This window comes from Myotis nattereri, assembly GCF_964212035.1.
Source record: "Myotis nattereri genome assembly, chromosome: 15".
In the NCBI taxonomy this organism is placed as follows: domain Eukaryota; kingdom Metazoa; phylum Chordata; class Mammalia; order Chiroptera; family Vespertilionidae; genus Myotis; species Myotis nattereri.
In genome coordinates, this window is record NC_138090.1 from 49770516 (window position 1) to 49785969 (window position 15454).

A 15454-nucleotide genomic window follows, 5' to 3' on the forward strand; every position below is an offset into this window, starting at 1 on the left:
GAGAGGCAGTGCGCCCTCAGGTGGGCCTCGTGCTCCACTGGGGCGAGGCCCCCAGCAGTGCCCCCCTTCTTCCCAGCAACGTGCTGGCCAAGCTGAAAGAAAACTAGCATTTATTGGGGGGCAGGGCCGGCAGCGGCTCAGCCCTCGGAGAACTGGCGGTACAGGCGCTCCCGCTGTGGCTCCACCTGCAGCCGGAAGGGGATCTCCAGGAGCTCGGCGAAGCCTTCCGCCAGCGTCGGGGCCTTGAACTGCTTCCTGGTGGCAGAGGGCGGTGAGGGGAGGCGAGGCCCCTGAGCCCCGTGCCCACCCACAGGGCCCACCTGCAGCAGTGCCTACCTGTAGCCGAACATGACCATGTCAGCCACGTGGGCATGAGAGGAGTCTGTCATCTCCCGGAACTGTGGGCAGAGGCAGGCTGGTTAGAGGGGGGAGTGGGGGGCGCCGGGAGCGGGGCGTGGGCACTCACCCGGTTGTTGTGGCGCGCCTGCTCCAGGGTGGCGCTGAAGTGGAAGCAGCGGCAGGGCACGCCGGCGTCCTGGGCGCACTTGATGTACCTGGGGTAGGGAAGGGCCAGGCTGGTAAGGGGCCCGGGCCCCCCCTCCAGGGGCCTCCCCTCCAGGGGCCCTGGTACCTGGCCCTGCTGGCGGGATCCGGGTTTGTGTTGTCGATCACGACCCGTTTCCCTTGCTTCAGGGCCGCCTCACACATGGCCACACAGCGCTGCCACGACCCCAGGGTGTCCTGGGCACAGGGAGCAAGCGGGTCACGGGTGGACGGGTACAGGGGGGGTTAGGATGGGGGAGAGGGGGAGGGACAGCACACACAAGGGGAACAGATCCACAGGGAGGTGGGCAGGGGCGGGACCTCACCCTGTTCACGTGGACGTAGCCGGCGGACACCAGGTGCTCCTGGAGGAAGGTGGACTTCCCAGCTGGCGGGGGGGGGCGGAAGTGTCAGTGGGAGCCGCTGGGGGGGGGGGGGTCAGAGCTCCTAGGGGTCAGGGGTCAGGGCGTCTCACCCCCAGGGAATCCCACGGCGACGACCACCTCGGGGTCGGAGCTCAGGAGGGAGCTGGACTCGGGCAGGTAGAGCGGCCCCGAGGAGGAGACTGTCCTCTGGGGGAGATGGGTCGTGAGGGGGGAGGCCCCGCCCCCGCTCCCTCCCCCACTCAGCCCCGGGCCTCACCGGGTCAAAGGCTGGGAGCTCGAAGGGGGCCGCCGGCCACTTCAGGAAGAACTCCTCCGGGGTGGCGAAGGGCAGGCCCAGGTTGAGGGCAAACTGCGGGGAGGAGGCAGGTCAGGCCAGTGGGGGACGGGCTGGGACAGGGCGGGGGGGCGGGGGTGCTCACCAGGCGGTCTGCGCAGGAGAAGTCTTTCTTTTTTCGCTCCGGGGCCCAGTTGGCGGTGCGTCCAGCTGCGTCTGGAAGGCACAGAGGACACACCAGAGGCCTCAGGGCCCGAGCCCCGCCCCAACCTTCAGCCCCACCAGCCCCATCAGCCCCACCGCCAGCCCCAACAGCCCCACCAACAGCCTCACCACCAGCCCCACCACCAGCCCCACCATCAGCCCCACCGCCAGCCCCACCAGCCCCACCGCCAGTCCCACCAGCCCCACCACCAGCCCCAACAGCCCCACCACCAGCCCCACCACCAGCCCCAACAGCCCCACCATCAGCCCCAACAGCCCCACCACCAGCCCCACCACCAGCCCCACCAACAGCCCCACCACCAGCCCCACCACCAGCCCCACCACCAGCCCCACCACCAGCCCCAACAGCCCCACCACCAGCCCCACCACCAGCCCCAACAGCCCCACCACCAGCCCCAACAGCCCCACCATCAGCCCCACCACCAGCCCCACCACCAGCCCCAACAGCCCCACCACCAGCCCCAACAGCCCCACCACCAGCCCCACCACCAGCCCCAACAGCCCCACCATCAGCCCCACCACCAGCCCCATCAGCCCCACCACCAGCCCCAACAGCCCCACCATCAGCCCCACCACCAGCCCCAACAGCCCCACCACCAGCCCCAACAGCCCCACCATCAGCCCCACCACCAGCCCCACCAGCCCCACCATCAGCCCCACCACCAGCCCCACCACCAGCCCCACCACCAGCCCCGGGGGCCACAGTCCCCCACCCCGGGCCTTACCTCCCACGAAGACGCTGTCCCCAATGGAAATGGGCACACCCTCGTTGGCCTGGGGGGTGGGGGGGCAGGAGAAAGACAACAGGCCTAAGGAGCGCCCACACCTGTTCCCCCCAGAACAGCAAGGGCTCTGCGGAGCAGGGGCCTCATCAGTCTGGGCTGACTCCCCTGCCGGGCTCCCCTGACATGTTCTCTCTCGGCCGCCAGAGGGCGCTGGTCTCACTTCTGTTGACAACCCTCCCCCAGTGAAGTCCGGCCCAGAGCGTCCACAGGCGGCCCTGCCTGCCCCCCTCCCTCCCCTCCGCCATAAGGGCCTCCTCACCGACTGTCCCTGCGCACTCGGGGCTCAGACTTCGCCCTTGCTGGGACTCTGGTCTGGAAGATTCTTCAGAACCTAGACTCCCCATGGCTCCCTCCCTTGCCCTTTAGCCCTTGATCCAGTGGCACCGGACAGACCTCCACCCTGGCTTTGGCCTCGCTGCCTCCGCTGTTCTACCGTCTGCACCCTCCCTGGCAGGGGCCAAGCTATGGGACATCAATCGAATGAAGGGGTTGAGGACTGACCACCACCCTGCTTCTCGGTTGAAGATCACTGGCCTTTCATGCCAACACAGAAGGCGGGACGACGGGAGAGGAGAGGGCGGAGGCTGGGCAGGGAGTGGGGCCTCGAGGGGAGAGGAGAGCGGTGGGGGGCGTGGCTCACCTGCTCCCGCAGATGGTCCCACATGCCGATCACTGGCTTCCGGTACAGGCCAGCGTGCGTGGCCACCAGCACCTGCGGACCAGGTGGGGTCAGACACCATTCCCGCTCCAGCACCCAAGTCCGTCCAGGACATTCAGGCCCGAGGAGGCTCCACCCTCCCTCACCAATCAGGAGCGCTCCCCCTGCCCCCAAACTTGCCACTTCTGATGGGTTTCTCTCCCATAATCACACCCAGGACCCGGCCCCTCTCTGGGCTCTGTCCCCATGCAGCCTCCTGGCAGCTGTACCTGGAAGGGGACTCCCAGCTTTTCCAGCACAGCCTCCACCTTGGCCTTGAACTCCTCTGCGGACACCTTCCCACGCCCAATGCCCATCTGGTTGGTGAAGATCACCAGCTGGGGAGCAGATGCGTATGTCTCAGTGCCCTCACCATGCCCCAGCCTGCCCCACAGCTGGGGCCCACGGGCGCACACGTACACGCGCGCGCGCACACACACACACACACGCACACACCTTGTAGCCGTCGGCGTCCAGCTCCCGGAGCTTACGTGGAATCTCTAGGTACAAGATCCTAGGGTGGGCAGGAAAGTGACAAGGTGACCTGGGGCCCGGAGGGAGCCTCACTCACCCCCTTGTCCTGCTTATCACCTCCAGTCAGTGGGGCCGGTGGGAAAGACCTTCCCAGAGCGTGTGGTGATGAGGGTCCCATCCAGGTCAAAGCCGGCCACCTGGCATCACCAAGAAAAGAACAGTGACACCTCTGACCCCCTCATTCACGGGCTGGTCCACATGAACCCTGTGAGGCAGAGGCCGTGACCACTGTCACAGGGGGGGAAACTGAGTCAGGGAGCCTGTACATCTTATGTGACGACAAGCACAGCGAGGAGGCATCCCCGATGCCTGATGCAGAGCCTGCAATCTTCCCTTTACTGCTCCTATTCTCCCTACACCCTCAGGACTCCCATCTTTACAACGGAGTTCCTTTACTACCCTGACCGCCTCCACCTTAAGGGCTAACAACCATGGAAAGGAGACAAAAGCTTAGGCTCAGGTGCTAACTGCACACCGGGCCCTGCCCCCTGGTTTTCATGGAGTCCCCATTTTACTGGTGAGAAAAAAGGGGCTCAACGTGGTGTAACAGCATATGGATTAGCATCTCTCTGGACCTAAGAAATACTCATCATAATAGCTCCTGCTAAAAATAATCCCACTGTTGCTATGGTTACAGGGTGGTTACCATGGATCAGGCAGGAGCGGATATACATCGATTCCCTCAATGCTTACAACCCCTGAATTTATCAGGTCCATTTCTCAGAAAAGTGAAGGCTCAGAGAGGTTGAGTGACCTGCCCAGGGACACACAGCAAGCTTGGGGTTGCATCCCCAGGAGTCGGTGGCTCCCTCAGGTCCCAGCTTGGCCCTCACCTTGCTCCGGGCCTTCACCCCGGGTGCGGTGAACACTAGCAGCTTCTCGAAGCTCTCCCAGCCAGGGGATGACTTCCGCATTCGCTTTTTCCGCTGTGCAACATCCTCTTCCTCTCCCTCCTTCTCCTCCTCTTTCTCCTCCTCCTCGGTTGGGGCCACCGGAGGGGTGCCGGGTGGAGTGTCTGGCTGGGATTCTGGCACACGGGCCTCTTCCCAGCGCAGGGTCAGCGGGTAGAGGCCGTTGACCAAATACAGCGTGTCCCCCACCCCCAGAGAGCCCTCTGACCCCGGCTTCAGCTCTTGGGTCCCTGCAGTTGAGGGATTAACTCCCAGCTGCAAAGGAATAGGGAAGAGCTGGGACCGGCTCCACGCCCCCCCACCCCCCGCCCCCCAACCTCCAATCAACCCAGGATAGGGCTTGCCTTTCTCTACATGCCAATCAGACCCCTAAGCCCTGCCTCTTCCCTGTGCACCACCAATCAGGGCTCTGGGAAAGTTGCAGGTGTCCGGTGTTACCCAACTGAGATGTAGAAGGCGGCTGCATTGAGGAGGCAACACCTCGGGGACTGCTTTAGCGGACACACCTGCTTCCCTTCCAGCCACAGGCTCCCGACGGCCCCTCCCCGACCCCACCTCCAGACATTGCTGAGGAACTGGTACCTGTTTCACAGCCACGGTCCGCGTCTGGGGGTCTGCGACCAGCTCCACTGCGGGTGGAGAGGGTGGAGTCAGGCTGTGCATCCCCGCGGGTTGACATCCCTCCTTACCCGGGAGCACGGCCGGCTTCCGGCCACAGGGCGGCGCTGCAGCACCCACTCGGGGAGGAGGCGGCAGCTCATTTCTAAATGGGCTTGGCTCGCCCCTTGACAAGCAGTAACCAGACAAGGGCCTTGGGATTGCCTGTGACGCTGGTCGTGGCCTGGGGGCAGGGCGGGCATTGTTCTGTAGAGAACCGGTGGCAGGTGCGGGGCCGGGGCTTGGCCGTTACCACTCGTCCCTGCTCAGCTGCACGGACTTTCCGCCACGAGATGGGCTTTCTCCTTGACAAGGGTCGCAGCCTGACTCCGCCGCTCACGGCGGCCTGAGCATCCTGCTCTGCCCACTGACAACGGTCTCGAGACAGGCTCTCCTCCCCCCCCCCCCCCCCCAGGAGCCTGCATCCCGGTCGGACACAGCCTTTTCTTCCTGTGCCCCCAGAGGCACTGCCAACTCCAGGACGGGCTGCACCATACACTTCCGCCTGTTGGCTCGATGTTATGTTCTTTCCTGAACCGACTGTCCGTCTTCCCCCAAGTGTTCCCGCTCCGGAAACAGGCCACACCTCCTGCAGCTCGGGCCCCGCCCCTGCCTACCTTGGTTTCTGGAGCACTTCCGGTCGGTAACTTGGGTCAGGGGGCCCCGGCCCAGGACCAGGGCTTGCCCGCCCGCGGGCAGGAAGATGGGGGGCACTCCCCCAGGGGGGCTCTCCAGCCACAGGCGGCCCTTGGCTTCCATCCCGGCCATCCTGGGCGCCGGCCTAAGGGCAAGCGGGTGGAGGTTTGGGTGGCAGGTCGCCTTCAGTTGCTACAGGAAGTCCCGCCTCCTCTCGTCCCTCCACAGGGAATTCCCTGCAGCCGCTGAAGCTCTGGAAATCCGACCCGCTCGCTGGTCCAGGGCTCGCGCCGTCTCCCAGGGGACGCCCGGGTGGTCCTCGGGGAGCAGGGACCCCTATGTTCCAGGGCAAAGGCCGAGGACCTCGCGCGCTCCCGCCTGGGCCCCACGCTCACCCGCGCTCCGCTCACTCCCTGCTTCCGACCTGGGAGGCCCGGCCCGAAGGACTCGGCCCGCAGCTCCGCCGGCGGCTCCGGTGCTTCTGCGGACGGAAGTGCCCGGCCCTGCACGAGGGGGCGGGGCCTCAGAGCTCCACCCGCGGCGAAGCCACGCCCCTCCCAGCCCTCCGGCCCCTCTGCGGTCCCTCCGCGCTCTGACCGCCGTCTCTCTGGCTGCAGTGTGAGGCTCACGCCGGTAGGGGGTGGCGAGCCTCTGTGGCAGATTCTATTTCCACCAAGAAGGCGAATTTTCATTCCCGTTGCTGGAAATAGTTACAGCGAGAAGTTTTCTTCCCCATTTAATGATCATTGGCAGTCGAAGAAACCCTCACCCCCCGACAGGACCCCTACTTCCCATGCTGCAGTTTCCTCATCTGTAAAGTGGGAATAGTCGTTTACACTTCGTGGAGTTACTGGGAAGACTCAAGGAGTTAATACACGTAAACAACATACGTGTCTGGGTGGTAGGTAGCCCTGTGTGAGTCTTGCCCACTAGCGTGCCGCCGGTGGCTGAGGACACACGGAGGACCAGCCTGTCTGACCCAGCCCTGCCTTCGGCCCAGGGGCACGGGTTCCCTAAGCTCCAGCTGTTTTATGGCAGAAAACCCCCGGGCTGGGCTCGGCGGGAGGTGTCCTGGCTTTGCTGGGACTATGTAGGTTCAAATCCCGATTTCAACACTCAGCCCCTCCCTGCCCGTAAGACTGGGACGGGGGGTCATGAATGTCCCTTTTTACCTGCAAAATGGGGACAATTCCCACTCCCGACTTTACAGCGATGAGATGCTGCTGATTCGACCTCAGAAAGTTCGTTGAATGAACACCCACAACATATTTCAAGCTCATGTAACAGCGGTAAAACTCTTTAATCTCAGAGCGCCCCTCCCAACTCGCGATCCCCACCCCCCAACTCCCCCCGACATCAGGGCCGGAGAGTGAGGGCCCCTGCCCCCACCTTGGGTGGACAAGGGCCCTTTAAGGCACCTGTGGGGGAAGGGGAGAGGGCGGGAGCCGGGGACGTCCTGGATGGAAGGACGGGCTTCCGATTGGCAGGCTGTTACGGGATGGACCCAGTGAGTGTCAGGTGCAGGGCAGGGCCGGGCCATCCCTGAGGGGCCAGAGCCCAGCTGTCAGGACTTAGTAAAAAAACCTTAGCCCCTGTAGTGTCAAGAACCTAAATTTAAGGTCACAGGCTCATCCTGGGCACAGAAGGGCTTGGCCACGCCCCCAGGAGGCTGGACCCAATCAGGTAGAAGAATTTAGGAAGGGCCCGTGGTGACTGGCAGATTGGTGTAGACCTTTACAGGGCTCCAGCCAATCAAATGAAGCTGCCCATTCACCGTCTGAAGTGGAGCGCCACCACCCAATCCTGGGCCTTGGCTACGCTCTTTACAGGGTTAGAGCCAATGCCGTGCGAGCAAAGCCCTTGTCGCTAGGCAGAAAACGACGCGAGTCCACCCATTTAGGGTTTAGAACTAGCCACTCCCGATTGGAGAGCAAGCCAGTCCCTTAATAGAAACGATCTGTCGCTGGGCAGGAAAAGGGGCGACAGCCTGTGGAGCGCTGGACAGGCCCCCCGCCTGGCGCAGAAGGGGGTGGAAGGCTGGAAGGGATGGGACTCCGATTGGCGGGCCTGGGGGGGCGGGGGGCGGGGTGTAGTGTAGGACCGGCGGACACGGGGCCAGAGGCTGTCTCCGGGGCCTCAGTATTTCCGTATCAGCTTCTGGAAGTCGCTGGTGTTTAGTCGAGGTCGTGGCAGGTCCCCGAAGACCTGGGTGTCCTCGGCCTCCCGCATCACCAGCGCGCGCATGCTCGCCGCGATGCGGTCCAGGTCTGGGGAGGAGGGCTGCGGAGACGACATGGATGCGTCAGCACCCCCAATGGCGCCCACGTGTCCCTCCTCAGACTGCAACCCTGGCGGTCAGCGCCTGCACCCTGGGCTCCGGGGACCCCCCAAGTACTTTTGCCCCTGCCATGCCCATGGCCGCAAGGCCCTTCACCCCGAGTTGCTCGATATCGGACCTTCCTACCCGGTTCAAATACCACCTCCTCCAAGAAGCCTTCCTGCCCTTCTCCCCTCCTTGGCCTGGACCACTGCGTTCTAGATCCTTCTCACAGTGGAAGTGCTGCTCCTCTGCTGCCCATCAGGCTGTGTGCACCAGGAGGGTCTCACTCTAAGGGTTTGGGTGGGAGATCCAGTCATGTGCCAGTCAGGCTACTGCCACCCCCTCGCTGTCCACAGGGACCTCGCCCCCTGGTGGAGGCTTCCGTCTCCTCCTCTGAAACAGGGTCTGAGAAGATCAACAGGGACAGCTCAGGAGGGCAGGCTGCCATGTGGCCGGAGCTGGAGAGAGGATCCCTCTCCATGCCAGCCTCCGCCTGAGGGTCCTGTCATCCTGCCTGCAGCCCCACCTAGTCCACCTCCCTTACCGTCCCTGTTACCCCGAGTTGGGCCTGGCCCTCAGCAGGCTGAGAGGCCACCGACAAAGACCCGTTCAGAGACCAGCCTGGAGCCCAGAGCTCAGGCCTTGAACGTTGTTCGTTAACAGTGTCCCCACCAGCGGTACCCAGGGCGGCAGCCGCTGCTGGACCCGCCAGTGTAAATGCGGACACTGAGGAGTCTCGGGCAGGGTCCATCTGGGACCATGGCCGCCTCCCATGGAGCCCATAGCTCCTTTCCAAAAGGAAGCTGGTGCCACTCCAGCACTGCCCCTTACAGACTGAGGTCTGGAGAAGTCACATGTACTCTCGGTGCCTCGGTTTCCCCTGTGCTTCAGCAGCTTCAGTGATGGGCGATGATGACCCATCCAGGCCACCCCAGGAACTGCACATGTAGGATCAAACAGGAGGAACAGCGGACAAGGGTGTGTGTAAGGAAGGTGATCGGTCCCCCTGAGCCTCGGTTCCCCCAGCTGGAGGGGATACCCAAATCCTTGTGCCTGCGTGCAGCATCTCCTCTATACACGGAGCTGGAAATGGGAGCAGACTTTGTCTACAAGACACTGGGACACGCTGTGAGGCCGTGATCGTCAACACTGCATGGCTCAGGCCCAAGAACCTGCCTGGTGATGTGGGAGGTAGGATTAATCCTATGAAATGCGGCACCCATGTCTGAGGACTTCCTGGAGGAGGTGGCTCTGAGCCCTTCCCACCTCCCCTTTTGCCCCTCACCGGCCCGTTCTCTTCATCCGATGACCGTGCTTCTGTCCTCTTTTCCTTGAAGGTCCAGATGGGCACGGACACAGGCAGGGACCTGGCGTACTGCTGTGTGGGCAGGGCTGAGGCCGGGGGCACGGCGTAGGCGGAGAGGCTAGTGGGGGTCTCCTCGCTCAGGCTGCCGTCTGAGAGAGAGGGTACACTTCACCTCTGCCCCTGCCTCCATCCCAGACACCCACTCCCACCCCCACCCAGGGTGTGGGGACAACTGGGACACTTACCGTCTGTGCTCTCGGGGTCCGACTCGCAGAAGGGGGGCAGGTCCTGGAGCGTGGCATCCTCGTCCATCACAAAGAGCCCTGTGCATGGCGGTACAGGCCCAGCCAGTCAGGTCGCCTCCTCCAGCCACCGCCCCCTGCTCCCTGCACCGGCTAGGCCCTTGCAAACCTCGGGGTTTCTGGAACACTATTCCTTCTGCCTCAAACACCCTTCCCCTGGTTATCTGCCTGGTCATCCGCAGAAACAGATCTAGTTTCTATCTGTTACATTCTCAGGTGGAAGCAACTAGCTGAACGAAGTCTGTAAGGCAGGGAACCTGTTTTCTGCCAAGGGCCATTTGGATATTTATAACATCACTCACGGGCCATACAAAATTACCAACTTAAAAATTAGCCTGCTTTTCCTAGCCCCCTGGTCGGCAAACCGCGGCTCGAGAGCCACATGTGGCTCTTTGGCCCCTTGAGTGTGGCTCTTCCGCAAAATACCATGTGCGGACACGCACGTACAGTGCAACTGAAACTTTGTGGCCGATGCACAGAAGTCAGTATTTTGTGGAAGAGCCACACTCAAGGGGCCAAAGAGCCGCATGTGGCTCTCGAGCCGCGGTTTGCCGAGCCGCAGTTTGCCGACCACTGCCCTAGCCGGTTTGGCTCAGTGGACAGAGCGTCAGCCTGCAGACTGGAGGGTCCCGGGTTTGATTCCGGTCAAGGGCATATGCCTAGGTTGGGGGCTCGGTCCCCAGTAGGGGGCCTACAGAAGGCAGCCGATCAATGATTCTCTCATCATTAATGTTTCTCTCTCTCTCTCCCTCTCCCTTCCTCTCTGAAATCAATAAAAATATATATATTTTTAAAAATTAGCCTGCTATATTTGGTCAAACATTTAATTAACTCACCCCTACTGCCTTGGCAGGGCCAGACCATGGGCCCGACTATCCCCACCCCTTCTGTAAGGTCTGTTTGGGATGAACTCACTCAAAATACAGGTTATTCATTCAAAATACAGAAATATAAGATTATTATGATTCCTGCCTGACATCATGGAAACCTAAAGGCACAGAGAGGTTAAGCCACCTGCCTGAAGTCCCACAGTTCATCAATGGTGTGATGGGATCTGAACTCAGGCCATATGGCTCCAGAATCTGTGCCCTTAACCCTATGCAGGCTTTCTCCTCACAATAGTTAGAAGCCAGCTATTGAGTGACAAAAACGAACAAGTAACTCCTATTTATTGAGCCCCCTGCAAACTCCTATTGACTCTTCAAAACCCTAATGTCACAGTCCAGTCTCTGGGAAGCATCCAACCTCGAGTTTCCCCCTAAAATTGCCTGTTGCTCCCTCCCTTGGCTCCCCCTTAACGCCTATCTTGTTCTCATAGACATCAGGCATCCTGATTTGAAATAAACCCTGTTCTGCTCATGATTCCAGCTCAGGAGATCCCCTACCCCCAACCCCACAGCCTCTACAGGGCACAGTCTCCAGTTCTCTGGCTAGACCAGGAGTCCCATAGGTTGGACCCAGCACAGTGTAAGAAAACTGAAGCTCAGGAAGGGACAATGACTTGCTCAAGATCACACGGGGGCTCACAGGCAGCAGGCCAGCCTGGCACACAGGCTCTATGAGACTCCGGCTTCCACAGAACCTCAGGCCTCAGAGATAAGCAAGTCCCACGCCTCCCGGAAAACCTTCTGCGCAGGCAACTTGCCAAGCACAGGGCCACCCCGGTCCGCGCCGTCCGTGCCTCTCACCTCCGTTATCGCTGACGCCCAGCCGCTCCCCAGAGGGCTCCGTCTCTGTCAGCTCGTCCTCCTCCTCCTTGTCTTCCTCCCTGGGCAGGGCAAGCTGCGATGGGCTCCTGACAGGGCTGGGTGGCTGTGGTGCTGGTGGAGGGATGGGGGGCCGGGCAGCAGCGGCAGCCCGGTGGGCCAGGGCGATGTCCTGGAGGCAGTGGCGGGCAGCCTCAGCCAGAGCCCCGCGGCCATGGGCTGCATAGGCGCAGGGGCCAGGCAGGGGTGGCGGGGGCGGCGCAGCCGTCAGCAGCACCAGCTCCATGCCTGTGTGGGCCCGGAAGCGCTCAGCAGCCCCGACCACGGCCTCCCACAGCTCCTCGGGGCGCCCCGACGCCATCCGCGCCCTGCGGGCAGAGCAGGACAGAGGGGTGAGACTGGGTGGACTGCACTGACCCCACTCAGCCCCAAGTGTCCACCTGTCCCTAGACACCCACCCTCCCATCCACCTGTCCCAGTTGAGCTCAGCATCTTCCCCCAAACCCATCACTCCCCTAGAATTCCTCCCCCATCAGACCTCAACCGCCCAATCCCACCCCGCTGCCCTGCCCTGTGCCCCCTGCCCCCGTCTCTCCTCTTGGACCGGCCTTTGGGAGCCACCGGCCACAGGTGAGCGAGGAGCACCGGAGACGGGGCAGGTCAAAGTGACAGGTGCTGCGTGTGTGAGCCACACTGGGATGCAAAATACAGAGGGACCTTGACTTACGAGTTTAATTCGTTCCGTGACGGAGCTCGTAACTCAAATTACTCGTGTGCCAAATCATTAAAGTGAACGAGTGAGACAGGTGATGCTGGGCTGATGTGGCGTTCACTGTGACGTTCGCTGCGCCAACTAGCGGTGGGGTATCTGAAGCTGGCTCGTAACCCGAATTTTAGCTCGCAACTCAAAGCAAAAAATTGGCCAAGAGACGGCTCGTATCTCGAAAAACTCGTTAGTCGGAACACTCGTAAGTCAAGGCCCCACTGTACCTCGAGAGCAATCGGAGGGTGACTGCTTGTTGAAATGGTATTTTAGGCAAACTGACTAAATTACATAGTGAAAATGAACTTCATCTGCTTTCTTTTTACTTTTTAAACGTGGCTTATGGGGATATTGAATTAGGTGTACGGTTAGTATTGTATTTCTATTGGACAGCGCTGCCCTGCCCATCCAGCCTCTTCCAGTGCCTTCCAGCCTCCAGTCCGGCCAGCACATGGCCCTGCAGGGGTCCTTCCAGCCTGGAGCTGCCCCTGCCCCTCCCCAGAACCCCAATGACAAGCTCACAGCCCCTTGCAGACTTCTGAGGCCGAGGTCAAGGTGTCTTCCCCCCACATCTGGACCACGGGCCTTCCATTTACTTGTCATTCTTTCCCTCACCTCTAGATCGTGGCAGCCCCCACACCTTGCCCTGTGGACTCCCCAATATCTGACTGACACCCATTCGAGGACATCTCTCTCTGGGGAGTACTGTCTGGATCCACATCCATCTCCCCAGCCAGTGTGGGAGCCCCTGAGGGCAGGCCTGTTGGGCTCATCTCTGAGCCCGCAGCAAGCCTGGCCCAGCACGACCGCCTTGCGGGTGGGGCTGGTCAGAAAATGGTGTGCGAGCTCTGGTTTGCACCTGGGTTCAGCCCGCAAAACTTCTGTCTTTCCTACAAGACTGTTTCTTAAGCCCCGGCTGGTTTGGCTCAGTGGGTAGAGCGTCAGCCTGCGGACTGAGGGGTCCCAGGTTCGATTCCAGTCAAGGGCACATGCCTAGGTTGCCAACTCGATCCCCAGTGGGGGGCGTGCAGGAGGCAGCTGATCAATGATTCTCTCCCATCACTGATGTTTCTATCTCTCTCCCTTTGTCTCTGAAGTCAATAAAAATGTATTTTTTAAAAAAACTGTTTCTCAAAACTGAGGCACTCAGGTTCAACAATAAAGAAACATTCTTTAAAACGAGGCACCCAGAGCTCACCCTGGCCGAAGGCACACACAATGAGAGAACCACCAGCACCCGTCCCGACAGGCCCCGGAGCACTTGCCTTGTGCCAGGCAGGGGCCCGAGGGTGCCACCCACGTGCTCATCCCACCCTCTCACCAGCTCTACCCCGTTCACACTGCAACGGAGGCCCAGGGAGAGTCTGCTCTGGGACCAGGGCCAGGCGGCCGGTCTGAAGCCACACCCTTTTCTGAACACCGGATGCCACCCTGCCTTCCTTGTGAGGAAAGGTGTATAACCTCCCAGTCAAGAAGGGGAAAGTGAGGCTCGGAGAGCTTCCGGCGCTGGCCTGGAGGCTCCAGCTAGACAGGGTAGACAGGGCTGACACTGCTGTCTGCCCAGCACCAAAACCTAAGTGCCGCTCAACCCCATCGGAGGGAGGACCCTGAAGCCGGGGCGGGAAGTGACTGGTCCCGGGTCACACAGCCTGGCAGTGCTAGGCCTGCTGTTCTCACTTCCTTGGATCGCCAGGGTTAGCTTCCTCTCTCTCCTAGGCCTTAACATAACGCCCGGCTGCAAAGAGAGTAATGGGGGCAAGCCCCCCCACCCCCCACCTCAGAGCATGCACAAAAAGGAGGCGTTCCAGGCAGACCTCTCTGGGGACTCACTGGAACCAGTTACCCAAGAGGAAAGAAACGAAGACTTGGGGAGTCTCCAGTCCCTACAGCTGCTGGAGTTAGTCCTGCACCCTGCGAAGCGCTGAGAGATGGAGAAGGCCCTCCCATCAAGGGGGCAGTTTAAGATTAGGGAGAGAGGGAAAGGAAGGGAGACTGTCCCCCGGGAGGGCAGGGAGAGGTGAGAGGACTGGCCTCTTAGAAGGTCAGGAGGTGAGGAAGCTGACCCCAGGAAGGAGGGAGGCTAGTGGAGCGCCGCTCCCACCATCTGTCAAACTGCAAGCGCCACCCCAGCCTCCCGCTCGAAGGTGGGAGGCACTCGAGGATGCACCCGCGGACCCGCGCGGGGTGACTGCCTGGGGTCTCTCTCCACCGCCCGGAGACGCCCCCAGCTCGCCCGGGGGCCAGCGGAGACCCTTCTCCAGAAAGAAAACAGGAAATCCCGCCCCGGTGGGGGACAGAGCCGGAAGTCCCTCCTTCAGACGGGTGAGGGCGTCCCGAGACGGTCCCCCCAGCACCCCCCAACCCTAGAGACCAGGTTCACAGTCAGAGAATCCTGATGGACCTGGAGACCGGAAGATACGGCTGCCCAGGGTTCGTCTCGGTTCAGACCCGGCGGTCCATGCCAGCCACCGCTCCCCAGCGCTCAGCGAGCGGGCGCTGGGCGACCTCTGCCCCTGGGCACACGCCGGCTCCGTCACTCCCGAAGGCGGCTCGCCCCCCCGGCGCCCCTCTCCTCCGACCGCCGAGTCCTCCCCACCCCGTGGCTCGCAACGCCGCCTCCACTCACGTGCCCGGAGCTAGCATGGCCGGCCTGGCGCCGTCGCCGCCCTCAAAAGACATGGCGGCACTGAGCGTCACTTCCGGGCACTTGGCCCGCCTCCGCGCTGCGCACTCCGCCTCCTCCGCGGGGGCCGCCCGAGCCAAAGATGGCGGCCGCGGGGACTTCACTGCCCACAAGAAAGATGGAGTAACACACCCCCCCCCCCCCCAGCAATATGGCAGCCTGCACATAAACACTCGGGACCAGTCCCTCACTTATAATCAACCTTCTCCACAGAAGTAGAAGAAAGCCATGCCCGCTACTGACATGGCAACCAGCCTAGTATCATTTGACCATAATGAATAAGGGCTCGCCCTCAGGCCTAGCCCCTTCGGCACGGAGACTGGCAAAGATCCAACAGGCCAGCCTTTCCTGCTTCGGTTTGCCCAATTGCAATATGGCAGCCCGGAAGGCTTTCTCCCGGCGGTGACTCGTGGTTTCGTCTGAGACCGCTTCGTTCCCGGGGACGCTGACGGGCTCAACCCGTTAACCCGAATCCCTCAGCGCCTGTTGCGATGCACAGCTTCTCTCACCTTCTTTTCCTCTCCCGGTTTCTCTTTCCCAGAGCCTCGCTTCGTGCCCTGCAGAGGGATGAGACCGCCCCGCACTAACATGGCCTCAGCGGACGGTCCTGGCCCGCGCCCTCAAGCAAAATGGCACCCCTTCGGCTTCGATGCCAGGGCACCACCCAGGGGAAGGAGTAGGCGTCTCGGAGTTGGGGCGCGGGGGCGGGGCTCCAGGCCCCGCCTC

At 61.8% G+C, this 15454-nt stretch overlaps 2 protein-coding genes across 8 annotated transcripts; both read right to left on the reverse strand.

Annotated features, from left to right (window-relative positions):
- Window positions 1-93: 93 nt before the first annotated feature.
- On the reverse strand, window positions 94-6162 carry PNKP (polynucleotide kinase 3'-phosphatase). 4 transcript variants are annotated; one of them, XM_081108212.1, is made up of 17 exons: window positions 6044-6162; window positions 5630-5793; window positions 4938-4984; window positions 4278-4610; window positions 3502-3581; window positions 3367-3424; window positions 3141-3248; window positions 2854-2925; window positions 2154-2202; window positions 1349-1419; window positions 1186-1278; window positions 1019-1115; window positions 870-931; window positions 632-741; window positions 467-554; window positions 337-398; window positions 94-255 (listed from the first exon to the last, which is right to left on the reverse strand). In XM_081108212.1, exons 2-17 carry the CDS (start codon window positions 5778-5780, stop codon window positions 138-140), a joined length of 1599 nt encoding a protein of 532 aa, XP_080964338.1. In that variant the 5' UTR covers window positions 5781-5793; window positions 6044-6162; the 3' UTR covers window positions 94-137. The 4 variants fall into 4 exon arrangements, with proteins under 4 accessions (XP_080964338.1, XP_080964339.1, XP_080964341.1 ...); XM_081108213.1 differs by having other exon boundaries at window positions 6073-6136; XM_081108215.1 differs by lacking the exon at window positions 3502-3581 and having other exon boundaries at window positions 6044-6153.
- Window positions 6163-6919: 757 nt separating this feature from the next.
- On the reverse strand, window positions 6920-15358 carry AKT1S1 (AKT1 substrate 1; the record flags this gene model as incomplete). 4 transcript variants are annotated; one of them, XM_081108420.1, is made up of 5 exons in its annotated part: window positions 6920-7928; window positions 9254-9423; window positions 9520-9597; window positions 11265-11650; window positions 15238-15358. In XM_081108420.1, the coding sequence occupies 4 exons, from the start codon at window positions 11641-11643 to the stop codon at window positions 7785-7787; spliced, it is 771 nt and encodes a 256-aa protein (XP_080964546.1). In that variant the 3' UTR covers window positions 6920-7784. The 4 variants fall into 4 exon arrangements, with proteins under 4 accessions (XP_080964546.1, XP_080964544.1, XP_080964545.1 ...); XM_081108418.1 differs by lacking the exon at window positions 15238-15358 and adding an exon at window positions 14672-14724; XM_081108419.1 differs by lacking the exon at window positions 15238-15358 and adding an exon at window positions 14447-14673.
- Window positions 15359-15454: the final 96 nt, after the last annotated feature.

What these genes read in the sequence shown, in the direction of transcription:
- PNKP (XM_081108212.1), bottom strand. Translation starts at nt 5,780, where the DNA reads ATGGCCGGGATGGAAGCCAAGGGCCGCCTGTGGCTGGAGAGCCCCCCT. An exon ending in GGACCGTGGCTGTGAAACAG is followed by an intron (nt 4,611 to 4,937) that starts GTACCAGTTCCT and finishes ATTCCTTTGCAG; the next exon opens with CTGGGAGTTAATCCCTCAAC. An exon ending in GGGTGAAGGCCCGGAGCAAG is followed by an intron (nt 3,582 to 4,277) that starts GTGAGGGCCAAG and finishes TGGTGATGCCAG; the next exon opens with GTGGCCGGCTTTGACCTGGA.